The sequence below is a fragment of the Amblyomma maculatum genome, chromosome 8 (genome assembly GCF_055883805.1).
Source record: "Amblyomma maculatum isolate TAMU_Amacu chromosome 8, ASM5588380v1, whole genome shotgun sequence".
NCBI lineage: Eukaryota > Metazoa > Arthropoda > Arachnida > Ixodida > Ixodidae > Amblyomma > Amblyomma maculatum.
In genome coordinates this window covers 28,718,258-28,730,960 of record NC_139351.1, presented here as the reverse complement: position 1 = coordinate 28,730,960, position 12,703 = coordinate 28,718,258, and the positions used below count along the sequence as shown (strand labels likewise).

Below are 12,703 nucleotides of genomic sequence, written 5' to 3'. Positions count from 1 at the left end.
TGCCTTAATCTAACAATCTTTTGTAGAAACACAATGCAACACCAAAAATTGTAAATTGGTTGTAAATTGTATTTTATCTATGACGTCATTAACTACCGTGTTGGGAAAGATTTTGCCTTCTACATGCCTGTTTTTATATTTCTACTAACTGTACCATATCGCTTGCTTTCTGTACACATTCATTTCTGTCTTATTTTTCTGTCTCAAAGCTTTGTATATACAACTCAGAAAAATTGTGTACTTTTGCTGTATGTCATGCCCGCCATGTAGAAAAGGGCCGTGGGCCTAGTCAAGTCCATGAAGAGGCTTTTTTGTCCACGGCCCTCAGCCTTTTTCCGACGCTGAAATAAATATTTGATTTGATTCGTTTATATGAAAAGAAAGGCACAGTATCGGTCACACTTTCTCTGTGGATAACTGCGACGTAATGGAAGGGATGAAGGTGGGCGATAAGGAAAAAATAGAGAATGAGGTGCCGTAATGGAGGGCTGTGGAGTAATTTAATTTGACCACAAGAGATATATAACATACATTGACATCGCACAGTACACGAACGCCTCTCCGTTTCACCGCCATCGAAACGCTGCTACCGCGGTCGTGTTCGAGCCCAGGTACTCCGGATCAATAGTCGAGCGTCTTAACCACTGAGACACCGCGGTGGGGCATGCTAGAACCGCCCCGTGATTATCTTGAGTGTAGTGTGAAACAGAGCGCCAACACGCTTGCTCTAGATTTCTCTGTGATTTTGTCACGGGTATTTGGATCGTTGTGAGCGATTACGTGACTTTATCGCGTAGTATGTGCATTGTTTGTGTGGCGTTCGCGTTTTGTTTTTCCCTTTCCTTCTAATTTTTCAACGCTCTTGTGGGATTCGGGCTTGCTGCGGCTGCCCTTTGCGCGGCCGCCGCCCGTTTCCCAGTTGTTCCCCTCGTTCCCTTTCTCCCGCCTGAGGCGGCGAAGAGAGGCTCGGACGACTTGTCACTGTCGTTCGGGCCACAGCTCCGCCCTGGCGTCCCAGTGGCTGTTCTCATTGGCGCCTTTTGGCGGGAATACGGCACCGCTTCGAGGGCCGCGCTTGCGCGACCCTTCGAGCGGAGCTCGGAGAGAGACCCCTCCGAGACATCGCAAGGTGCGTACGCAACTGTTCTTGTCTGCCGGCCTTTGTCCGCGCAGACCAGTGTGTACTCGAGTTCGTCTGCTCCGGGTCTTACCTGAGAGCGAAGCTCGAGCCTGTCGATCGTGATCCAACGATCCGCGACAGGCGTACCTTGCGGTGGTTGCCCACTCTCTCTCAAAGGAACCCTTTGGTTACTGCGAGAGAGAGATCACAGCACGCCCTTGCGTGCTTGCGGCGCGCACTCCGTGTCACTTCGTGCGCGCAGGGGAGCCTAGCTCCTCGCGCGCTCCCTTGACACGGTGACTGCGTATGTGTGTGTATGTGCGTTTTGTATATATTGTGAGCCTTCCGTGGATGTTCTTTAATTTATTCATTCCATGATCTTCCTCTTTCATTTGTACATACCATCATCATCGTCCCGCGGCGCCGGCTCAGGCGCGCGCCTGGGCTTTGTCATCGGAGTAAAACGCCAGACACGGCATCCCTTGCTTTGCCGTCTCGACCTTGCCGTCTCGACCTGGCCTTCTTCCACAATATGTGTATGTGTGTGCGTACGTGCGTGTATGTGCGTTTTTAAATATGTGTATGTGTGTGCGCGTGTGTGTGTGTGTGTGTGTGTGCCGCTGGAGGATGGCGTTTCAATAAACGTCTCCTTTGTGAACTTGGAGGTTTGTGTCCTTGCAGCGCAGTGCTCTCTTTCCTTTGGAGGTTGAGTGCGCGCTGCAGTGTTTCAGTGTGCGCGTGGTGACGGCTGATCGGGGCTTCGGCTCGCGCGACGCTCGAACCCGCGGTGGTTGGTGGCCTATGACCACGTAGAAACCACAACTGGCGCCCAACGTGAATTGTCCTGGCTCTTTGAGTTGGACTGCATATCGGCCATGTCGCCTTGACGATCAAGCTCTTGCACCATGTCTGCCGCCCCCTGCGGGGCACACGGCAGCGAATCTGAAACGCGATATATGTCGGCTCCTTACGCAGTCGTAGCGTCTTTTGATCCGTTGGATGCTGTTCCTCTGAACAGCCAAACACAGTGGCTGGCCGCCGGCCCCATTGGGCTATACGGCAATGCCGCGAGTAACGTTGGTCCCTCGGCTCCCATTGGAGCTTTCTGCGGACCACCCTGTGGTGGGACCGCTACACAGATACCTCCGCTGTATCAGTTTTCCGCCCATGGCGGAAGCAGTTCGCGCGATGCCGTCGCTACCGGCAGCTACGCGCAACAGCAGCCGTGCCCCGCTAGCAGTCAGTTTTGCTCGGTGAACGGTGAGGCGCCGGCCGGACTCCCTGCGGAGACCGCGCCGCTCATCGAACTGGAGGACCGTTTGCCTTCTTTGTTCATGCAACCCGCCCAAACCTCCTCTGAAGGAAGGACGCAGGCGCTGCTCACAAGCGCTGCCCAGATGATTCAGTCGCTAACAGGGGCGGTTGAGGCGCTTTCGGCCGCGCCGAAGTTGTCTCACCCCGCGGTCATGTTGCCCATGCCGACGTACCGCGGCTATGATGATCCTATCAGTGCCCGGGATTTCATTGATTCCCTCGCCCATTACCAGAGAGCTATGGGTTTCCCTGATGGGGTTGTGCTTGCACGCGTCATCCCCGCAGCGCTGACTGACACGGCAGCTAGGTGGTACCGGCTTTCCGGCCACCGAGCAGCGACTGTCGAGGAGTTCCGTGCAGCATTCATGCGCGAATTCCTGCCCGCTGACTATGAGCGTAGGATGCGGCGAGAGCTGGAGCTCCGCACACAGGCCCCGGACGAGTCGCTCCAGGAGTTTGTGCGGGCGATGGAAGACCTTTTCTCAATCGCTGAGCCAACAGCCTCAAACGAGGAACGCGTCGAAAGAGTGATCAGGCAGGCACATCCGACTTTTTCGGCATGCCTGCGCGGCGGCCGATTCCGAGATCTAGAGGAGCTGGCCGCCGAGGCAAAGCGCATTCAAGGCGACATCCTCGCCGCGCGTGCCTATCGCCCGCCACCGCCGGCAAGCGAGGCCCTTGAGCCACGCTGCGCATGGAGAGGGGCCATGACCCTTCCTCACCGGCGTGAACCCGCACAAACTGCCTTTGCAGCCGTTGGCGGGCGAAACGACGCTTGGGAGCTGAGCGAAAGAGCTCTGGATCCTTACTCGTACGGAAGACGAGCAGCCTGCGCTGCACAGTTTTCTTACTCGCGTGCCGAAGGACGCCATGCGACCCAAAGCACAGCGGAGGGAGAAGCTCGCAAAAACCGGCCCTTGTTCGGTGGGGCAGCGAGCGGACCCAGGCAGGGAGACGCGCCTTTGTCACGCGGCCAAGCTCGCGCGGGTGTGCGTTGTTTCCGTTGCCAAGAGAGGGGACACTTAGCAAGAGAATGCCCCGTAGCCAGGCCTTCTGCGAGGCAGGAAAACGGCGACGGGGGTCGGTTGTAAAGAGACAGCCGGCCCAAGCTTTGCTAATTCCCTCTGCGTACAGGGTAAGCTGCCTCGGTGGTGCGCCCGCGCCGTTTATTTCGGTCACCCTTGCTGGCCGCGAATTTCCGGCGTTACTGGATACAGGAGCCAGCGCCTCCTTTTTCAGTGAACAGGTGTTGTCCCACTTGCAAAAGCACTCTGTGCGCTTGCGGGATTGCCGTTCGGCATTTAACCTCGCGAAAGGCGTGGCCCATTCGGCTGGCGCCGCGAGGCTGACTGTCAGATGGGGAGAGCGAGCGAGACGCACGCGTTTCATTCATCTCCCTGGGCTCAGTGTGCCCATGATTCTCGGAAGGGACTTTCTCCAGAAAACCGGGATCGTGGTGGACATTGCGAATGGCGGCTATTGCGAAGGACCGTTTTCCCAGCTGAAGCCGTTCATTAGCCCCCCGGCGTCGGTATCTGCCTGTGCAGTCGAGACGTTCGGAGAGTGCCACGCTCAGCGATCGGGGCCCTGCCCTTGTGTCGAGCGTTATGCCGTTCACACCCCCATGTGGGAGCGAGCGGCGCGGTACGACGACGCACCCCATCCACTGGCCGCCTCTGCGGTAACTTTGGATGAGACACAGAAGGCTCGGTTGACAGCACTTTTGCGTCAGTACGAGGAGCTCTTCACCGATCAACCTGGCTGTACCACTTTAGTGAGCCACGCGATCGACACCGGAGAAGCGCTTCCGTTGAAGTGCAATCCCAGACCCGTCAGCCTTGCGAAGAGGCAGGTGATTGATGGTTTGTTGGATGAGATGCTATCGTCGGACATTATCCGTCGCTCGTCCAGCGCCTGGGCGTCTCCGGTGGTGTTGGTGCCCAAAAAGGATGGCAGCCATCGCTTGTGTGTGGATTATCGCCGTCTGAATGCGCTGACTCGCAAGGATGCCTATCCGCTCCCAACGATCAGCTCAATCAGTGCGCGGTATTTTACCACGCTAGATGCCTCCAAAGGTTACCTACAGGTCCAGATGGATGACATTGACCGGCCTAAGACCGCGTTCACGTGCCACAGAGGGCTGTTTGAGTTCACTCGCATGCCCTTTGGCCTCTGCAATGGTCCTGCGACTTTTCAGAGGCTGATGGACCGCGTCCTAGGCGAAGCGAAATGGTCCCATGCCATGTGCTACCTGGACGACATCGTGATTTATTCAAGAACCTTTGATGAGCACTTAAGCCACATTGCCGACGTGCTCGAGAGGGTACGGGCTGCCGGGATGACTTTGAATCCTGCAAAAGCCCAAATAGCGCGAACCCGAGTTCAGTTGCTTGGGTTTACGCTGGGCGAAGGCTCCATTGAGCCGGATCAGGAAAAACTTCGAGCCATACTCGAGTTTCCTGTGCCCAAGGACGTACGCGGCCTGCGCCGTTTTCTGGGAATGACAAATTTTTATAGGTCATTTATCCCGTCCTGTGCCCGCGTGCAGGCGCCCTTGACCAAGCTCTTGGGAAAGACTGCTGCGTGGCGATGGGGGCCTGAGCAAGAGCAATCCTTTCGCCGCCTGTCTAGTGCCATCGCAGAAACAGCGCAGCTCAGGCTACCCGACCTGACCAGACAGTTCTTAGTCCAGACTGACGCGAGCAATCTGGGATTAGGAGCCGTTCTCCTACAGGAATTCGATGGCGTGCTGCAACCTCTTGCCTTTGCAAGTCGTTCTTTGCTGCCCGCGGAAAGGAATTATTCCGTTACCGAGAAGGAATGCCTCGCCATCGTGTTTGCACTGCGCAAGTTTGACGTCTATCTTGATGGAACGCATTTCGTGGTGCAGACAGACCACAGCGCGCTCAGCTGGCTGATGCGGCTCCGGGAGCCTGCGGGACGGCTGGCGCGCTGGGCTCTCCTGATACAGCATTACGACTTCTCGGTGCAGTATCGCAAGGGGAGCACGAACGTGGTAGCTGACGCGCTATCCCGTGCCCCACTCGCCAGCGGTGCCTTTGCGCCGGCAAGCGGAGGGGGCGAAACAGCGGACGAGCCGCCGAGCGGCAGGAGGGGGACGCCCGCAAACGGGCCTACCCATTCCGCCACCCAGGCAAGCAGCACTTCGCGAAGCGGGCGACGGGGGAGGCTCTTTGTAACCACCCCAGATGCGCCGAGGCTAGCGAGCGAAGTTTTGGCGGCTAACCTGCGCGGGGACGAAAACAGGCTCCCCTCTGGGATGACTGGAATCGTGTTCAGCCGCAAAGAGCTACTGACGGCCCAGCCAAATGACTCCTTTTGTCGCGAGGTTAGCGACGGTCTCAGGGAGACGGAGCGCCGTGACGCTACTTGTACTGTAGCGGGCGCAGCGGGGCAAGAGCCAGCGAGTGTCGCGGCGAGCCCCGGGGACTCATATTTGCTGGACCATGACGGGCTCCTGCTGAAGTACATAGCCACAGATGATGAGTCCATTGACCCATTTAAAGTGGTTATCCCCAAAAGTCTGAGAGGCGCTCTGTTGCGATTCTCTCACGACGAGCCACTTGCCGGTCACCTGAGTTGCTCCAAAGTTTTCACAAAACTGAGTCAATCGGTGACGTGGCCCGGCATGAAGCGCGACATTTTCCGCTATTGCCGTTCCTGCCATGTCTGTCAAACGGTGAAGTCAAGGGGTGGCAAGCCACCGGGCATGATGAAACCAATTGACAGTGTGCGTCCGTGGCAGATGGCCACCTGCGATTTCATGGGGCATTTCCCCAGTAACAAGCAGGGGCTCATTGCTGGAGAATCCCCCTATGGGGAAAGCCAGCCGTGCCTGCATCGCAGACCTGAAGGCCCATGCGTAACGGTCTGACGAGCTTGCGCTGGTGCCCATTACCACCACAGGCAAGTGCCAAGGCACAACAGATGCGGTGGAACGCAGCCGTGCCCCGCACCGGTACAAGGTGAGGCGACGTTCACCTGTGTGATTGATGCCGGACGACGGGCCTTTTCCGCAACCGAAGGCATACCGCCTCACCGAGCGAGCTTGCTCGTCGAACCCTACCCGGAAGCAAGGTTGGTCTCTCCCTTTTCTGGCTCGCTCAGTTCAAGCCTTTGTATTTTATTTTGTTTTGTGTCTCTTTTCCCATTTTTCGCTTTCTTCTGTTTCTGTTCTTGCTTTTTATCTGGTAAATATTGTACAGTGAGTGCCCTCTTTTGTACAGCGCGTCTTCTCTCCTCTTTATTCTTGAAATTGCGAGGGTTGCTCATTAGGCAGCCCCGACGCGCGGCTTTTTCGGTGTGTGTGGAAACGAAGTTGGGGCCGTTTGGGGACGGGGAGCATGGACGATGCCCCTTTCACCCAAGGCCGCCGCGATTGCGAAGGTGCTCGGGACAGGTTCGCCGCTGAAGGTCGGCATCACCCTTTGGTGTGTGAGTGGCTGTGCGTGTGCGTGCCTGGGCGTGGAGGCGACGACGTCGCGCCATGTGTGTTTGCCGGCGTGTGCGGAGCGCGGTGGAAAGGAAGCCCCGCGCGGTCTTCCCGTGTGCGCCTTGGACAGCCACGGACTTTCCACACCCGGGGCCCCTTCGGCGTGTTCGCTGTCCCTGCACCTGCTCTGTACCACCACCGACCGAGATCGTTTGCAGCCAAGGATGAACGTTGGCCACCCAGAAGTCAACGAGCGGTGAGTCACCGCAGGCTCCCTGAGCTGCACCGACGAACTTTGGAACTTATGTACAAAGTTGTGTTTGTACATTGTTCTGTAGATAGTTGTGTTCTGTACATGATTGTGCTCTGTAAATAGTCGTTGTCACTTAGCCTCCGGAACTTTGTACATTATTCTTCATGCCATATTGTTCTTGTTTTTTTGTGCGCCTTGCTAATGTTTGTCTTTCTTGAGTGTCTGTCTTTTCGAGATCTTTTGGCTGGTGCTGAAGTGTAGTTGACTGTTGCGTGAGGATAGCATTCTTTTCTTCATGCTGGGGACCTGCCGCGTGCTTTCACTGATGGGTAGGAGGGCAATTAAGGAGAGGAGGATGTGGGATTCGGGCTTGCTGCGGCTGCCCTTTGCGCGGCCGCCGCCCGTTTCCCAGTTGTTCCCCTCGTTCCCTTTCTCCCGCCTGAGGCGGCGGAGAGAGGCTCGGACGACTTGTCACTGTCGTTCGGGCCACAGCTCCGCCCTGGCGTCCCAGTGGCTGTTCTCATTGGCGCCTTTTGGCGGGAATACGGCACCGCTTCGAGGGCCGCGCTTGCGCGACCCTTCGAGCGGAGCTCGGAGAGAGACCCCTCCGAGACATCGCAAGGTGCGTACGCAACTGTTCTTGTCTGCCGGCCTTTGTCCGCGCAGACCAGTGTGTACTCGAGTTCGTCTGCTCCGGGTCTTACCTGAGAGCGAAGCTCGAGCCTGTCGATCGTGATCCAACGATCCGCGACAGGCGTACCTTGCGGTGGTTGCCCACTCTCTCTCAAAGGAACCCTTTGGTCACTGCGAGAGAGAGAGATCACAGCACGCCCTTGCATGCTTGCGGCGCGCACTCCGTGTCACTTCGTGCGCGCAGGGGAGCCTAGCTCCTCGCGCGCTCCCTTGACACGGTGACTGCGTATGTGTGTGTATGTGCGTTTTGTATATATGTGTGTGTGTGTGCGTACGTGCGTGTATGTGCGTTTGTAAATATGTGTATGTGTGTGTGTGTGTGTGTGTGTGTGTGTGTGTGTGTGTGTGTGTGTGTGTGTGTGTGTGTGTGTGTGTGTGTGTGTGTGTGTGTGTGTGTGTGTGTGTGTGTGTGTGTGTGTGTGTGTGTGTGTGTGTGTGTGTGTGTGTGTGTGTGTGTGTGTGTGTGTGTGTGTGTGTGTGTGCCGCTGGAGGATGGCGTTTCAATAAACGTCTCCTTTGTGAACTTGGAGGTTTGTGTCCTTGCAGCGCAGTGCTCTCTTTCCTTTGGAGGTTGAGTGCGCGCTGCAGTGTTTCAGTGTGCGCGTGGTGACGGCTGATCGGGGCTTCGGCTCGCGCGACGCTCGAACCCGCGGTGGTTGGTGGCCTATGACCACGTAGAAACCACACTCTCTATCACCTTTTACAATGGGCTGCGCGCTCGGCTATATACACATACGTTGAAATTTCAGATCGAGGTAAACGCTGCGATTGGCTGAAGGCGCTTTCTTGCCAATATTTGCAAATTACCTCTGCACATTCATGTCTCTTTCTTTAGAGAAATGATCTATAACGAGTCTTTCTCACGGGGTGCTTGCTACCATTTATTTGTGTTCTCGGAAACTGCCTTGCTATAGTTATATTTTAGTTCCCAAAGAACTCGCACTGCTCCTTTTTTTTTTTCGTTTTCGTTTTTCATTTTCATTTTTGCTTATCGAGCTTGAAAAAACAATGCTAAGTGATGTACTATTCGATCGGGTGAATCGTAGCTAGTCGCCCGATCTCCTCTTTGCTCGGAATGAAGGCGGAATTATTAATATTTTACCTTTTTTTTTCTTTTTTTTTTTTTTTACAGTGGGGAGTATCCCTCCCCTGTCACTTTCATCGCGCAAAAACTCGTAACCGCCTGTCTGTGTTCAGAGTGTATTTCCATTTCATTGGCGCAAGACAGGAACTTCGACCTGCGTGCAGAGAATCCTCCGACGACGCCAACCACCAAACTGCCGTCCAATGAATAGAGCGCACTGGACTGCGCCCAGCACTGTAGAAGTGGCGCGAAAGAGGAACGGCGGGAGAGCATGTAGTCCTATCTCGCTCTTGTCAGCGGTTAATTAGCCAGGCGCGCGGATTCGTTAGGCTAATTAATGAAGACGAGCCGAGAGCCGCCAGCGAGGAGAGGCCGCCCCCAGACAATGGAGCCTCGGCGCACAACAGCCACCTTCACGAGAACAACAACACGAAGCCGGGGAGGGTAAGAGAACTTCGCTCTGAAAAGGAGTGAGTCCTAAACACGGCGGAGACGACGTGCAAGTCTCCTTTGTCTCCCAGGTGGCCCGATGGGCCCCGGAGAGAATGGAGCTAGTTTTCTGGGGGGCCCCTTATCGGCTGGACCAACGAAGCACCCGCTCCGAGACCCGCCTTATATCGCCCGCTGTCAGCGAGAGTGCGCGATAGGCATTCTTCGGAGAACATCGCGCAAAAGCAGCCAGGGAGACCCATGAAAGTGAGCTGCCAGAAAATGTGAAATGGCCGAGATTTAACCTACGATACAATGTATACTTTCCTGACGCTCATTTAGGCTTTGCATGTTTTTGCTGGTGGATGTCGTCGAGAAAATGTACGGGAATGTTTTGCTTTTTAAAATACTGTGCGCAACGCGTCCGGAAAACCAAATCAAGGGCGACCGGATTCATATCCTACGCGCATTTTCATCACCACGTTCGTTCCATCGCAAGCTTCTGTTTGCTATTCTGCCATGTGTCAAATGTGGCTTTCAAGATTCCAGTTTCTTCAGCATCGTCATTATATAATGGGAAGCTGAATTTAAACACCAAGAAATCCGGCTATATATTGCATGGCATCATGCGATAGCAAATCTGCAGATTTTACTGGAAACAAGAGTTTAATACCTATGTCAGGTGATTGGGTGAACTTGGCACCACTCATTGCGGATTCGTAGAACTGCTGAACGGAGCGTATTTATGAACTCTCTCGCCAATAACGGTCAACTATCATAAAAAATTTGAACGGAAGGAAGAAACAGCTCAGACGGACGGGACGTGTAGAAAGGCGAGACAGACACGTCAGCTCATGTGGCTTTCTCGCCTTTCTACACGTCCCATCCGTTTGAGTTGTCTCTTCCTTCCGTTCAACATGAACCAACCATCCCGACAAAGCCCTCTACTTGAATACCAAAAAAAAAAAAATAATAAGGATAAGTCCCCTTAAGAAGAGAATGCAGCAGCGTTAAAAGCAACGTCGCTGATATAGGCTTCTTTGATTGCAGTCCGAGGTGCTGGTTGTCGCATTTTATGGCTTTTTAGCACTTATATAATGTTGTGGATCCAACATATGCCACCCCTGCTCAAGGTCACGTCACTTAACCAATTTATTGCCCCGCCGGAATGGCGCTGTGGTTACGGCGTTCGACTGTACTGTTCCCAAGAATACGAGCTCGCCTTCCGGCCTAGGTGGCCGCTTTTCGATGGAGGCGAAAAGCTAGGCACCCGTGTGCTGTGCGATGCCAGTGCACGTTAAAGAACCCTGGTGGTCGATATTTCCGGAGTCCTCCTCTAAGGCGTCTCAGCCTGAGACGCTTTGGGACGTTAAACGGCATACAACAAACCAAACGTAACCTAATCAAATTATTTACAATATGCCGGTGGACCTGTAAACTCTACCGTGTCTTGTGGTTTAGTGACGTCACACATTCATACGACCAATCAGCGTTCGGCCTTGCCGACTATACCATCAGCCAGAGCATCTGACAAGCCGATCATTTCACGTGGTCTCGTGATATGCCACAAACCCAGGCGACCTATCTTCGCTCGGCCATCTCACCTGCAAGCTGGCATTTTTTTTTTTTTTTTTTCGAAGAGTTTGCCACAAGGCTTAAGTTGAGAAAGGGGGAATTGGATGCAGGAGCTGGCATTTGGCATAGTACCTGCCAGTTCGGTAAAAACTTCGAGGACACTTTAGCGACAAAAGTGATGAAAAACGAAAGCCTGAGTGCTGCATTCTGCTACGCGACTGTTGCGCATGTAGCGATGAATGCCGCTGCGACTAAAGCGAGCGACTACTTTTCCACATTCTGCGAGTGCATTTATTCAGTGAATTCTGCTGGGCAGCGACGAGATCGCGCTCCTCGTATCTTCGCAGTTCTACGTTTACTGTTGTGTGGTTGATTTTACCGGGTGCGTGGCATTAATTCGTAATGAATTATTTAATTACGCAACAGTCACTAAGCAGTAATTAGTCATTCGTAATTAAGCAGTAATAGGTAAACAGTATTTAATTAGTTAACCATATAGAAGTAATTACTGATTAATTGGTAATTAGTAATTATTAGTTATTGTTAATTAGCCATACTTAATTATATATTACTTACAGCGAAACGAAGTCTGGGCAAACGTGTCGCGTTGACGGCTGCATTGGCAGCAACACAAACTCGTCGGACGCTTCTAAGTTGATTGTGTTCTACCGGTTTCAATGCGGAAGTTTTCAAAATCTTGTTGTAAGCGAAATCTTTGTGCCTTCTGTTTCCTTGGAGCGATGGCACGGTAGACTCGGAGCTGGAGCCGCACTCCTTCATCCGTATTCGTTTTATCGACAATTGTAAAAGGAATCCAACAGCCTAATTTACAACGCCAGCATTTTTCAGCGTGTAAACCAGAAAAGGAGGGCACATAAAAGGAAAAGGATGAAACCATCGTCGTTCTAGCCGCGTTACGCTCTTCAGTGATGGGAAGAAATAATGTTTGCACACCTGCTTCCGCAGGATCTCTGTACAGAGAGAGCAGATAGCAGACAGGAACGATTGCTTTTCTCACGAACTTCTTGTCATCTTTCCTCTCTTTCATCCTTCAATGACAGCGTGCTGAGAACTGAGTCTGCGTTGAGACATAGAATTTGTTCAGCTTTGTCTGTGGCTGACCTTCCCCTTCCCCAGTGCAGGGTAGCAAACCGGAAGCTTTCCTGGTTAACCTCTCTGCCTTCTCTCTCTTTCTCTCTCTCTCTTGTCTGTGGCGTGCCCTTCTCAACCAATAAAATCACACATTACAGAGTTCATTCAATACCACATCGTCACAGAAGCTGCTATTAGCGACAAATAAAATGTGAACAAGAAAAAAATGTAATTTTAGGTAATGAAAACGAGCATAAACTTAGCATTTTTTTTTTTTTTTTCACTTCGATTGCACGCAGATCGCCGTTTGGAATGTTAGTCGGTTCCGCGCACATTTCTTTTGGAGTAGCTATTATTTTTCTTTTGTTTATTTGGTATTGGGCGTTGCGCGCACTTGACACCGGTTGACATAATTTCTTAGCTGTGCCTATTTATTGGCCGCCTAAGCACGGTGTTTCTCACGGACGTTTTAATGAACGCGAGATTTCCAGATTAGGACGTAGTAAGACTAGATCTTTTTACCTCGTAGAAATTGCAGCATATGACTTACGTTGTAAAACCAATTTAACAGCACTCTAAAAAGCTGCAGTTCTCGTGCTACGCGTGGTATGCAGAGAAAGCAGAACACCTTAGCGAACGACCCATCACGAGCAGTACTCTAGCAATAGCAATGCCCTCTTAGTATTTGGC

The 12,703-nt window shown here is 53.1% G+C and overlaps 1 protein-coding gene across 1 annotated transcript; it reads left to right on the top strand.

Moving 5' to 3' along the window:
- The first annotated feature begins 2,517 nt into the window (after positions 1–2,517).
- On the top strand, positions 2,518–3,722 carry LOC146180817 (uncharacterized). The gene has a single exon (XM_084577828.1). It carries the CDS (start codon positions 2,518–2,520, stop codon positions 3,523–3,525), a length of 1,008 nt encoding a protein of 335 aa, XP_084433954.1. The 3' UTR covers positions 3,526–3,722.
- Positions 3,723–12,703: the final 8,981 nt, after the last annotated feature.

What these genes read in the sequence shown, in the direction of transcription:
- LOC146180817 (XM_084577828.1), top strand. Translation starts at nt 2,518, where the DNA reads ATGATTCAGTCGCTAACAGGGGCGGTTGAGGCGCTTTCGGCCGCGCCG.